Source organism: Polyodon spathula, chromosome 31 (assembly GCF_017654505.1).
Source record: "Polyodon spathula isolate WHYD16114869_AA chromosome 31, ASM1765450v1, whole genome shotgun sequence".
NCBI lineage: Eukaryota > Metazoa > Chordata > Actinopteri > Acipenseriformes > Polyodontidae > Polyodon > Polyodon spathula.
The window spans coordinates 197,692-211,563 of record NC_054564.1 but is presented as its reverse complement, the minus strand read 5'-3'; the positions used below and the strand labels follow the sequence as shown (position 1 = coordinate 211,563).

Below are 13,872 nucleotides of genomic sequence, written 5' to 3'. Positions count from 1 at the left end.
AGCCCCTCTCTCTCCCCACCCAGCCCTCTCCTCCCAGCTCCCAGCCCTCTCACTCCCCACTCAGCCCTCTCCTATCAGCCCCCAGCCCCTCTCTCTCCCCACCCAGCCCTCTCCTATCAGCCCCAGCCCCTCTCTCTCCCCACCCAGCCCTCTCCTATCAGCCCCCAGCCCCTCTCTCTCCCCACCCAGCCCTCTCCTATCAGCCCCAGCCCCTCTCTCTCCCCACCCAGTCCAGAGCAGAGTGATCACTGAATCCGGCTTCACTCACTCCCCTAGGAAGTTGCCATGGTGACAGGAGGCCATGCATTTTGGGGGGGCCCTGGCTCAATCAAAGGACCCCTTTGTTCTGCTGCTCGGCTTCCATGTGCCTGCCCAGTAGCGACAACCCCCAAGAACTCACACTAACAAACTGCAAGTAACATAAACACAATCTCACAATCTCTCTCTCTCTCTCACACACACACAACAACACACACTGTGAGCTGTTGACACGGAACACACACTGTGTGTGTGTGTGACTTGTACACAGTGTTGAGGGGACTTGTTGTGTGTACGTAACCCCCCGGTCTTATGTGTCTCTGACAAGATGTGTACATGTACGGGTCATCGCTGTGTGGTGTGACTGTGTGGCATAATGGTGTCTACTTGTCAGATGTACGTGGGGGGGTGTGTGTTGACTGTGGTCCTTGGGGGCGGGTGGGTGTGACTTTTGTCTATGTGTGGCAGGGGGGTTGTTGACTTGTCTATGGGGGCAGGGGGAGGTGGTAGAGGTGAGGGTCGGGGAGGGGTTCGGTCGGTCCCTGCCTGTTAACTCGGCTGAATGTTGTCATTTGATGTGAGCCGAATTACACAGAACTGTGGGGGTGGGGGGGGTAGGGTTCTGTGACTAATCCCCATTATAGAAAATGTTCCATTGTAGTGTGCAGTGAAGTGTGGTGGAAGCTTGCAAAGCACTTGTAAGCACGATAAAGCGGGCTTTACTGAAGACCGCGGCTGAAACACTCCACACGAACCGAGGCTTCTAGAGGAGCCAGCGTGGGGGGCTGGACACGAACTGTCTAACCACACACACCAAGAGCCTTAACCGCTATGCAAAACCAACAGGGCAGCTCTGCATTCGCTCGTTCAGCGCTTATGATTGCACCTCACCACCTGGGGTCAGAATCCTTAGTGGCAGTCGCTGTCATGCAGGCAGGATCACAGTAGGACCCGATGCATTCCCAGCTCGGGAGAATCAGGCAACATCAAACAACATCTTAATGGGTGTGTTCTGTACTCATTAACCAGTGGCAACATAGTGAATTGCACCCCCTCTATATAGAATGAACTCACTCAGCTTCATAGAGTCCAGTGAAAGCTGCTGAATAATGTTCCCTTGTTCTCATATTGAATTGCACCCCCTCTATATAGAATGAACTCACTCAGCTTCATAGAGTCCAGTGAAAGCTGCTGAATAATGTTCCCTTGTTCTCATATTGAATTGCACCCCCTGTATATAGAATGAACTCCCTCAGCTTCATAGAGTCCAGTGAAAGCTGCTGAATAATGTTCCCTTGTTAACATATTGAATTGCACCCCCTCTATATAGAATGAACTCCCTCAGCTTCATAGAGTCCAGTGAAAGCTGCTGAATAATGTTCCCTTGTTAACATATTGAATTGCACCCCCTCTATATGAATGAATCAGCTTCATAGAGTCCAGTGAAAGCTGCTGAATAATGTTCCCTTGTTAATGTTCCCTATAATTCTAGGTGATGCAAATGTTTTGGCCCCAGCTGCGCGTCACTAGACGGTCCGGTACCAGCGGTACAGGGGACACGTGGAGAGCAGCTCCAGCCTGCCACCTTGTGGATATTAAAGGAGATGCCCAAGCAGACATCAGTGCAGTATGCAGATACACCTCCAGATAATGCGTGTTTGTTTGTTTTTCTTCCTTTAGATTAAATGTGTTTTAATGATACAACAATTTTGCAGACTATTAAATCGACAGAGACGAGATCATATTCCATAGTGTTGTTGAAAAAGACTTCTTTACAGCGGCAATCAAAGTAACACAGCGATAATATATTTCTAGAGAGGATGCTGTTTATTAGAAAAAAAAAATCTCTTATTCGGGTTTAAAATGACTGAAGCATATTTTATTTTCAAATATATATATATATATATATATATATTATATATATATATATATATATATATATATATAAGAGGCGGGCTCAACCAATGGAGAGTGACAGGACCTCTCCGGGCGATTGTCCAATGATCTACGAGAGAACTCGGGCTCATTTAACCAATGGAGGCTGAGCAGAGCGGCGGCTTGCTGTCCAATCCGAGCCCCCGGAATTGAGTCAGCTGACAGTCGGAAGGAAGCAGGCCGAGCAGGTAAGAGTCAGCAAGCGGAGCGCGTCCACCGGGGCTGGGTTTGCGCACTGCGTTTGGAAACTGTAGCTCGTGTTATGTGATGACCACGGAAAGAAAGAAAGAAAGAGGTTTTTTTTTTTTTTATTTTGCATTTCTGTCACAAGACTGACGTTCTGTGGTCGCTTCGACTCGCCGAGCTGCAGGCCGTAGATAAATACTATTGCAAGACAGGGCGAATAAATTGCATGTGCGCTCATATTTCAATCCAGTCACCCGATCCCGCTGTGCAGAGGTAACCCTCAACTGCCTGTAGTATTATTATTATTATTATTAGTAGCGTCAGCATTGGAGTTCAGGATTATAATATTAGGGGAATCTCGGATCCCCACCCATTCTATTTGCCATTCCTCGCGTTTCACATCCTTCTTTACGCTTCACGGTTTCATGGTTATTTTTGAAATTGCAAAAAATTATTGCTATGTGTGTTATTATAGTTATTCCTAACAGTCGCAGCCCTAGCGCTGCACACGATCGCAGTGTGACCGGCCGGTCCTTTTAAACTGCACCGCGCAAGGAATGCCTTCACGTCGCTTCCCCGGCGTGCAGTGTGGAGGCCGCCGGACGAGAGATCCTGTTTTGAGGGATGGCGTGCAGAGTGGAAACCTGACACGCTGCGGAGCCTCACCTGCTCTTGCAGAGAAACCAGAGATTGCATAAATATTCCATGAGACTCCAAGCAAAGCTTTTATTTAACCCACAGATTTTTTTTTTTTTTCTTTTCCTAGCGTCCCATCTTGAGACTACATCCCTCGAGGCTGTTGAGAGTTTTTCAAAACCCTGATTCCGGTTTCCATTAGATCCAGCCAGGCAGACACCCGGACGGACTGACTCCCTGCTTGCGATGATTCACAGCCTGTTCCTGGTGAATTCGTCAGGGGATATCTTCCTGGAGAAGCACTGGAAGAGCGTGGTGAGCCGCTCTGTGTGCGATTACTTCTTCGAGGCGCAGGAGCATGCGTCCGACCCCGAGAACGTGGCCCCCGTCATCCCCACGCCGCACCACTACCTCATCAGCGTGTACCGCCACAAGATCTTCTTCGTGGCCGTGATCCAGAGCGAGGTGCCGCCCCTCTTTGTCATCGAGTTCCTGCACAGGGTCGTGGACACCTTCCAGGTGAGAGCATCGCAGAAGTGTTCAGACAGCAGGCAATCTGAGCTCTGTGCAGTTTCAACGCTCCTTCATAGCAAAACCATTTTCATCTCTCACACTTACACACGCTCTCTCTCACACACGCACACTTACTCACACTCTCTCACGCACACTTACTCACACTCTCTCGCACACACACCCTCTCTCTCTCACGCACGCACACAGAACACACGCAGACTCTCTCTCTCTCTCTGTCTCTCTCTCTCCAGAACGCATGCTGCATGAATGTGTCCTGTGATTTCACGTGAGATTTTGAAATGCCACATTTTTGGTTAGTATCTGGAAAACTGCAAAGCGGTGTGCAATTCATTCTGTTAACGTCAGATTATTCTGCAGGCTGCAGTGGACTTCATGAAGCACAATCAGTTCATTCTGTATAGAGGCTGATGCAAAACATTTAGCTGTAGCTGCAGATACGAAGTTGGGAGTTTCCATAAAAACATTTTTAAACGTATTTCTTTTGGTCTGCCTTTGGACTGTGGGTGTGCATGACAGGAACACACTCCTTGAGTCCTGCTCTTTCCAGTTTAAAAGCCTGTTTGTTTCTTTTGCTCCCAGTCCTGTATCTCCAGGGCCGTCTTTGAGCTGTCCCTGTCAGCATGTGGCAGCCCTCCCCCTCTGTGTGTCTGCTAATGCCGGTCTCATGACCGCGATCACATGCTGCAGCATTATCACAGTGTGTTCAAGCCGCAGGGCTGTGCAAAACCTTTATAAACACTGAAAGAAACCGAATCAGTTTTAATTTTTGTTTAAATTTTGTATCGGACTGTTTTGAGAGACCATAGTCAGGATGCAAATACCAGATTGTGCTGAAGAGAGTCCCCCTGGTGCAGCTCTGGGCATCATTGGTGTGTAAAAGGAGGGGCTCTCAGATTCAGAGACTGCAGAGGCTTGTTCATGTAAAACAAGTGAAATCACAACAGGTTGCTCATTACAGCGCTCTGAATGGCACAAAGGTTGCAATTCAAGGGGTGTGACTTACTTTGAGCAAAGTGCGATGGAGTTCTGTGTATTACTGGAGCGCTCTGCAGTGCGGAGAGTGGAGCTCTCTTTCCTATACTGCTGGAGCGCTCTGCAGTGCGGAGAGTGGAGCTCTCTTTCCTATACTGCTGGAGCGCTCTGCAGTGCGGAGAGTGGAGCTCTCTTTCCTATACTGCTGGAGCGCTCTGCAGTGTGACAGTGTGCTGCTGTGTTCTCTGCTCTCGCTCCTCTCCTCTCTGCAGGATTATTTTGGCGTGTGCTCCGAGGCTGCTGTCAAGGACAATGTGGTGGTCGTGTATGAGCTGCTGGAGGAGATGCTGGATAATGGCTTCCCTCTCGCCACAGAGTCCAACATCCTGAAGGAGCTGATCAAACCCCCGACCATCCTGAGGACTGTGGTCAACACCATCACCGGTGAGGCAGGGCAGGAGGATAGAAATGTGTGTTAGATTATAAACAAGCATTTAATAGGAAATTGAAGACATACCTGCACATACATTAATCTGCTCTACATTTGACTGCTGGTTGGGTTCAGTTATATCGGGTTGAGTTGTGCTGGGCTGGGTTGGGTTGGGCTTGGATTAGTTGAGTTTTGTTGTGTTGGGCTGGGCTGGGTTGATTTGAGTTGTGGAGGGTTGGGTTGTATTGGGCTGGGTTGAGTTTTATTTGGTTGGGCTGGGTTGTATTGTATTAGGCTGAGTTGGATTGTATTGGGCTGGGTTGTTTTGGGTTGTTTGGGCTAGGCTGGGTTGGATTGTATTAGGCTGGGTTTGGTTGTGTTGGGCTGGGTTGAGTTGGGTTATATTGGGCTGGGCTGGGTTGGATTGTATTGGGCTGGGTTGAGTTGGATTGTATTGGGCTGGATTGTTTTGGGTTGTTTGGGCTAGGCTGGGTTGGATTGTATTAGGCTGAGTTTGGTTGTGTTGGGCTGGGTTGAGTTGGGTTATATTGGGCTGGGCTGGATTGTTTTGGACTGGGTTGAGGTTTATTGGGCTGTATTGGGTTGTGCTAGTGTGGGGTGGGCTGTATTGTGTTGATTTGTATTGTGCTGAGCTGGGCTGGTTCAGGTTCTTCTTTGACCCAGTTGTTTCCAGGCACCTCTCTTCCATTCAGCACCACTGTAGGTGACTACAGGCCAGCTCTCTGTAGTTGATATCCTCAAGTCTGCACTGTAGGGTTGGGTTGAATTGTATTGGGCTGTGCTAGGCAGGGCTTGGTTGGGTTGAGTTGTATTGGGCTGTGCTAGGCTGGGCTGGGTTGGGTTGAGTTGTATTGTTGCTGGGCTTGGTTGGGCTGGGTTGGGTTGAGTTGTATTGTTGCTGGGCTTGGTTGGGCTGGGTTGAGTTGTATTGTTGCTGTGCTAGGCTGGGCTGGGTTGGGTTGAGTTGTTGCTGTGCTAGGCTGGGCTGGGTTGGGTTGAGTTGTATTGTTGCTGTGCTAGGCTGGGCTGGGTTGGGTTGAGTTGTATTGTTGCTGTGCTAGGCTGGGCTGGGTTGGGTTGAGTTGTTGCTGTGCTAGGCTGGGCTGGGTTGGGTTGAGTTGTTGCTGTGCTAGGTTGGGCTGGGTTGGGTTGAGTTGTTGCTGTGCTAGGTTGGGCTGGGTTGGGTTGAGTTGTATTGTTGCTGTGCTAGGCTGGGCTGGGTTGGGTTGAGTTGTTGCTGTGCTAGGCTGGGCTGGGTTGGGTTGAGTTGTTGCTGTGCTAGGTTGGGCTGGGTTGGGTTGAGTTGTTGCTGTGCTAGGCTGGGCTGGGTTGGGTTGAGTTGTTGCTGTGCTAGGCTGGGCTGGGTTGGGTTGAGTTGTATTGTTGCTGTGCTAGGCTGGGCTGGGTTGGGTTGAGTTGTTGCTGTGCTAGGCTGGGCTGGGTTGGGTTGAGTTGTTGCTGTGCTAGGCTGGGCTGGGTTGGGTTGAGTTGTTGCTGTTGCTGTGCTGGGCTGGGTTGGGTTGGGTTGTATTGTTGCTGCTTGGTTGGGTTGGGTTGTATTGTTGCTGTGCTAGGCTGGGCTGGGTTGGGTTGAGTTGTATTGTTGCTGTGCTAGGCTGGGCTGGGTTGGGTTGAGTTGTATTGTTGCTGTGCTAGGCTGGGCTGGGTTGGGTTGAGTTGTATTGTTGCTGTGCTAGGCTGGGTTGGGTTGGGTTGAGTTGTATTGTTGCTGTGCTAGGCTGGGCTGGGTTGGGTTGAGTTGTATTGTTGCTGTGCTGGGCTGGGCTGGGTTGGGTTGAGTTGTATTGTTGCTGTGCTAGGCTGGGCTGGGTTGGGTTGAGTTGTATTGTTGCTGTGCTAGGCTGGGCTGGGTTGGGTTGAGTTGTATTGTTGCTGTGCTAGGCTGGGCTGGGTTGGGTTGAGTTGGGTGCATGTTCTTGTTTATTCTGCATCTCCCTCTTCTCTCTCCAGGCAGCACTAATGTGGGTGAGCAGCTCCCCACAGGCCAGCTCTCCGTGGTGCCGTGGCGACGCACGGGGGTGAAGTACACCAACAACGAGGCATACTTCGACGTGGTGGAGGAGATCGATGCCATCATCGACAAGTCAGGTACCTCCCCCCCCTCCCCTGCACTCCCACTGTGGGGCAGTCCGAGCCAGCACAGACCAGGCTGCTGGGAGCTTTGATTGAGACTGATCCATGCGAGGTACAGGGAAGGGAGGAATCGCTCAAACTGCTGCACAGTGGAACATGTCGCTGATACACAGCTGTGTGTGTCTGTCATGTTAAACAGTATCTGCCCGCTAGCCTAGTCATGAGACTTCTAAGTTACTTAAAGATCGTTTTAATGTTTTCACGGCTTAAAGTTTGTAATTCATTAAGAGCCAAATACATTTCTTTGGAAACCACCCACCCAGGGGCTTAAAGTAAATTCTCATTAAGCCCAGCGAAGATAATAACAGGTTGGGGGGGGGGGGGAAATAATAATCTGTACGCAAGCTGTATTTGTGGCTTTTAAAGAGAATTAACAGGTAGATGATGTCAGTTCTAATAATGCTCCAAAAAAGTAGCCTGCCCTGAAAGGAGGACAGTGGCACTGAATGGGGAGTCTCTCGTTACAGCTGCATGCAGTTAATTCATTAACACAGGTCTGCTTTGAAGGGTAGATCGTTACTCTGGTCTAAGCTGTTGGCTGTTTTCATTAACATGGTTCTGTAAAAGATTCAGCCACTTTTCCACCTCCTACCCCGGCAGGCTCGACTGTGACGGCTGAGATCCAGGGTGTGGTGGACGCCTCTGTGAAGCTCACTGGCATGCCCGACCTCACCCTCTCCTTCATGGTAAGCCCACTGGGACAGCGCACAAGGAGGGTCACACAGTGTCAGTGGCTGAGCCGGGATTTGAACCTCCTGGTATCCAGCCCCTTTCAGGACCACCGAGCCTGCGTCTGCCTGCCTGAGTTTCAGAACGTTTTAAAAAGTAACCCGCAGGCTGCTGCTGAGTTTAAAGGAATGACATTCCCCGGATTAGTCCACTGGGTTCAATCTGACGGCTGGGAATAAGACTCCCATTGCATAGTACTGTGATCCATTCCTGGTTTCACTGTGAGTTTAATAATCAGACACACCTGAGCTTGTTGCTTAGAAACACTGGGGCTGATCAAGCTAGAAGTAAAACCTGGAATGGGTGACACTGCTGTGCAATAGGAGTCTTGTTGCCATTCCTGCACAGTGTCACCCCCCCTCCCCTAGATCTGACACCAGCTGTTTCAAGCCCCCCCCAGACACTGCAGCTGTTTCAGGCCCCCCTTCCCCCCTGACTGCAGCTGTTTCAAGCCCCCCCCCAGACACTGCAGCTGTTTCAAGCCCCCCCCAGACACTGCAGCTGTTTCAAGCCTCTCTCCTCTTGTCTGTTTCAGAACCCCCGCTTGCTGGATGATGTCAGTTTCCACCCCTGCGTTCGCTTCAAGCGCTGGGAGGCAGAACGCATCCTCTCCTTCATCCCTCCCGACGGGAACTTCCGGCTCCTGTCCTACCACGTCAGCTCCCAGAAGTGAGTCTTCCAAACCTTCTCCAGGAATGGATCCCCCCAGAGCGTTTAACGCGGGGGGGTCAAACTCCATTCCTCAAGGGCCACAGTTAAGATCTCAATTAGCTTAACTGATCTAATTATTTGTTCAATTGGACATGTTTCATTTTACATTTGATGATTTAATAAATGCACTTGATTCAAGGTGCGTAATTATCTCAGTACAGCAGGAGGCACGTTGCATCTTGTACTGTTAGCCCTTGAAAGAATGCATAATGAACAATGCTGTTGAACAAAGCACTTTAAACTTATTTTCATCATCTGCACATCTGTTTGCTCGTTTAACCCTCTCCCCCTCTCGCCCTTTCTCTCTCCTCTCACCTCTCCCCTTCTCTCTTCCCCCCCTCTTCTCTCCCACTCTCCCACTCTCCCTCTCTCCTCTCACCTCTCCTGTTCTCTCTCTCTCCTCCTCTCCTGTCCCCTCTCACCCTGTCTGTCTGTTCCTCTCCCCAGCCTGGTAGCGATCCCGGTCTATGTGAAGCACAGCATCAGTTTCCGCGAGGGTAGCTCTCTGGGTCACTTCGAGATCACGATCGGTCCCAAGCAGACTATGGGCAAGGCGGTGGAGGGGGTGCTGGTCACCAGTCAGATGCCCAAAGCCGTGCTCAACATGAACCTGACTTCCACCCAGGGGGCCTTCACCTTTGACCCCGTCACCAAGGTGAGCTCGGTGATTCCTCGATACCTTTCTTGTAACTAGAATTTCACTTGCTTGTCGTGTTGTAAATCTGTTCTTAACCCCTAAAGACTAAATTCAAAACCTGACCATCTCCACAAATATCAGAATTCCAAACAGACTTCATGTCAGTGTGGTTTCTCCTGTGTAGTCTCTCTCCAGTTAAAACTAAAAAACCCTAACCCTGATCCGACCAGACACTTGTTGTCGGACTCTGGTCAGGTAGCAAGGCTGTAATGCAAGGGGAGCTGTGATGTGTTTTGGTAAAATCCAGCTGTGTTGATCAGCAGGTTAACGCGCACGCAGACAAACGTTACAGTGCCTTTACTGTCCCAGCTGAGCGTCCTCACGTTAGAGCTCTGGCCAACAGCATTGCAACCCCCCTGTAAACTGAACTCGCCCTGCTTGCTGAGGTGGAATGAAAGACGCTGAGCAATGTTAACACATTGAAGCGCACACCAGCGCTTTGTAGCTTTCCAGATACTTAACAGAAAAACTGACAAAATCTAACATGAAATAATACTGTGTGGATTCCTTCTGGTAGACTTTTGCGAGATTATTTACTAGTTTCTTTGATTTACATGAGAAGTGAAAGATCTAAGCTGTGTTCACATTTTTTTCTTGTCTCAGTTCTAAAATTCTAGGTGATACACAACTTTGGCCAGAGCTGTATGTAATGTAAGTTGTGGACTGTGCGTGGTGTAGCTCAGCTGGGGGAGCTCTGAGTTTAATATCTGTGCTGCGTGACCTCCCCTCAGATGCTGTCCTGGGACGTGGGGAAGATTAACCCGCAGAAGCTCCCCAGTCTGAAGGGATCGATGAGCCTGCAGGCCGGAGCCTCGAAACCCGACGAGAACCCTACGATCAACATCCAGTGCAAGATCCAGCAGCTCGCCCTCTCGGGTAAGAGAGCCGGGCCCCGGGGTGAGAAGGGCCATGGAGGGCAGGGCGCTGGGACAGAGCGGGGGCAGAGCGGGGGGCAGGGCCCTGGGGCAGAGTGGGGGCAGAGCCCCGGGGCTGTGTGGGGGACAGAACCCCCATCGTCCCGGGCCCGGGGTCAGAGCCCCCCGTCTCGGGACCCCGACAGACACGTCGCTTTGGCCCTGGGGCTCGCCCCCTGTGTCTTGCCCCCCGTTCCTGGGAGTTCCTGGGACCCCGTCTCACCCCCGACAAGCCGCCCCCCGTGGGGGCCCCCCGGGGCCCCGGCCCGGAATCCCCCCCCGTCCCCAGGGTGGGTCTCAGAGCCCCCGGGGTCCCCGGGTAGAGTGGGGGGCAGTTACAGTGACAGCAGGGTGGTGTGCTGAAATTGCAGGCCCAGTTACGCTGCAGGAATTTACAATTGCACTAACAAATAACAAATCCCTCAATTAATTTGTTTACTCTGTTTACAATACTTGTCTTTGTTATAGTTTTTATTTTATTTTATTAAGACTCGATCCTAAAGTTCTAGGTGATGCAAAACGTTTGCCCGCAGCTGTACAGTCAGAGTCAGCGTTGGGGATGATGTTTGTGATGATGATGATGGTGCTGATGTCTGTGATGATGAGGATGGTGCTGATGTCTGTGATGATGATGAGGATGGTGCTGATGTCTGATGATGATGAGGATGGTGCTGATGTCTGATGATGATGAGGATGGTGCTGATGTCTGTGATGATGATGAGGATGGTGCTGATGTCTGTGATGATGATGAGGATGGTGCTGATGTCTGTGATGATGATGAGGATGAGGATGGTGCTGATGTCTGATGATGATGAGGATGGTGCTGATGTCTGATGAGGATGAGGATGGTGCTGATGTCTGATGATGATGAGGATGGTGCTGATGTCTGTGATGATGAGGATGGTGCTGATGTCTGATGATGATGAAGATGGTGCTGATGTCTGATGAGGATGAGGATGGTGCTGATGTCTGATGATGATGAGGATGGTGCTGATGTCTGATGATGATGAGGATGGTGCTGATGTCTGTGATGATGAGGATGGTGCTGATGTCTGTGATGATGATGAGGATGGTGCTGATGTCTGTGATGATGAGGATGGTGCTGATGTCTGTGATGATGATGATGAGGATGGTGCTGATGTCTGTGAGGATGAGGATGGTGCTGATGTCTGTGATGATGAGGATGGTGCTGATGTCTGATGATGATGAGGATGGTGCTGATGTCTGATGATGATGAGGATGGTGCTGATGTCTGATGATGATGAGGATGGTGCTGATGTCTGTGATGATGATGAGGATGGTGCTGATGTCTGTGATGATGAGGATGGTGCTGATGTCTGATGATGTGATGATGTCTGTGATGATGAGGATGTCTATGATGTCTGTGATGATGAGGATGGTGCTGATGTCTGTGATGATGATGGTGCTGATGTGCTGATGTCTGTGATGAGGATGGTGCTGATGTCTGGTGATGATGAGGATGGTGCTGATGTCTGTGATGATGATGAGGATGGTGCTGATGTCTGTGATGATGATGAGGATGGTGCTGATGTCTGATGATGATGAGGATGGTGCTGATGTCTGATGATGATGAGGATGGTGCTGATGTCTGTGATGATGATGATGAGGATGGTGCTGATGATGATGATGATGATGAGGATGGTGCTGATGTCTGATGATGATGAGGATGGTGCTGATGTCTGATGATGATGAGGATGGTGCTGATGTCTGATGATGATGAGGATGGTGCTGATGTCTGATGATGATGAGGATGGTGCTGATGTCTGATGATGATGATGAGGATGGTGCTGATGTCTGATGATGATGAGGATGGTGCTGATGTCTGATGAGGATGGTGCTGATGTCTGATGATGATGGTGCTGATGTCTGTGATGATGAGGATGGTGCTGATGTCTGTGATGATGATGATGAGGATGGTGCTGATGTCTGTGATGATGAGGATGGTGCTGATGTCTGTGATGATGAGGATGGTGCTGATGTCTGTGATGATGATGAGGATGGTGCTGATGTCTGATGATGATGAGGATGGTGCTGATGTCTGTGATGATGATGATGAGGATGGTGCTGATGTCTGTGATGATGATGAGGATGGTGCTGATGTCTGATGATGATGAGGATGGTGCTGATGTCTGATGATGATGAGGATGGTGCTGATGTCTGTGATGATGATGAGGATGGTGCTGATGTCTGATGATGATGAGGATGGTGCTGATGTCTGATGATGATGAGGATGGTGCTGATGTCTGTGATGATGATGAGGATGGTGCTGATGTCTGATGATGATGAGGATGGTGCTGATGTCTGATGATGATGATGAGGATGGTGCTGATGTCTGTGATGATGAGGATGGTGCTGATGTCTGATGATGATGAGGATGGTGCTGATGTCTGTGATGATGAGGATGAGGATGGTGCTGATGTCTGTGATGATGATGAGGATGGTGCTGATGTCTGTGAGGATGAGGATGGTGCTGATGTCTGTGAAGATGAGGATGGTGCTGATGTCTGTGATGAGGATGGTGCTGATGTCTGATGATGATGAGGATGGTGCTGATGTCTGATGATGATGAGGATGGTGCTGATGTCTGTGATGATGATGAGGATGGTGCTGATGTCTGTGATGATGAGGATGAGGATGGTGCTGATGTCTGTGATGATGAGGATGGTGCTGATGTCTGTGAGGATGAGGATGGTGCTGATGTCTGTGATGATGGTGTTTGGGATGATGGTGACGACTGATTATAGTGATGGCAGTGATGATGATGATGATGGTGACGACGGAGTATCGCTGACTCTTGCTCTGTGCTCTGCAGGGTTGAAGGTGAACCGGCTGGACATGTATGGAGAGAAGTACAAGCCCTTCAAAGGGATCAAGTACATGACCAAGGCAGGGAAGTTCCAGGTCCGAACATAGTGCAGCAGAACCGGCCTGGTCCTGGTCTGGTCAGAGTGGACTGCTCTCTCTCTCTCTCTCTCTCCTCTCTCTCTCTCCCTCCCCCTCTCTCTCTCTCCCCTCTCCTCTCCCTCCTCTCTCTATCTCTCTCTCTCTTCTCTCTCTCTCTCTCTCTCTCTCTCTCAGGACTGCTGTCAGTCTCAGCGCTGTACAGTTTTGTCTCTGGTCTCTGGTTTTATTTCCATGTTTCTGGGAAGCGGGTTTGTGTTGACCGTGGTTTCAGTGCTGCCACCCCCTCCTCCGTTCTAAATGCAAAATTTAGTTTGCGTTGGTGTGTCTCTGTGTGTGTGTGTGTCTGTGTGTGTGCTTTTTTTTATTGGTTTAATATTTTATATATTTATTTTAATTATATAAAAACTTTTTTTTTTCATATACACAAGGTTTGAATGATTTAGAAAATAATGTGTTTAAGGATGGTTTGGGACACTTTTTAATTATTTAAACCTTTGTACAAAAAAAAAAAAAAAAAAAACACACCACTTTATATTGTCGTTGTACGCTGCAGTTAGACCTCCTTTGAAGTCGTGTGTGTATAATATATATGTTCCACACACATAGTAGATCAGTCGCACTGTCTGAACAGAGCGCCCCATTCGTAATGAATCGTGTGGTGTGTCACCCACACAGCGCCTGCTGCTCAAACCACTATGAGATTTAGCTGACCAGCAGACTGAGGCAAATGACAGTTCCAGAATTATTCTGATCACCAAAACCTTCGCTGG

The 13,872-nt window shown here is 49.6% G+C and overlaps 1 protein-coding gene across 1 annotated transcript; it reads left to right on the top strand.

The window, feature by feature from the left end:
* The first annotated feature begins 2,387 nt into the window (after positions 1-2,387).
* On the top strand, positions 2,388-13,196 carry LOC121303210 (AP-3 complex subunit mu-2-like). The gene is made up of 9 exons (XM_041233764.1): positions 2,388-2,652; positions 3,146-3,534; positions 4,794-4,965; positions 6,944-7,081; positions 7,727-7,812; positions 8,391-8,524; positions 9,014-9,221; positions 9,995-10,139; positions 13,011-13,196. Exons 2-9 carry the CDS (start codon positions 3,262-3,264, stop codon positions 13,109-13,111), a joined length of 1,257 nt encoding a protein of 418 aa, XP_041089698.1. The 5' UTR covers positions 2,388-2,652; positions 3,146-3,261; the 3' UTR covers positions 13,112-13,196.
* The last annotated feature ends 676 nt before the right edge of the window (positions 13,197-13,872 follow it).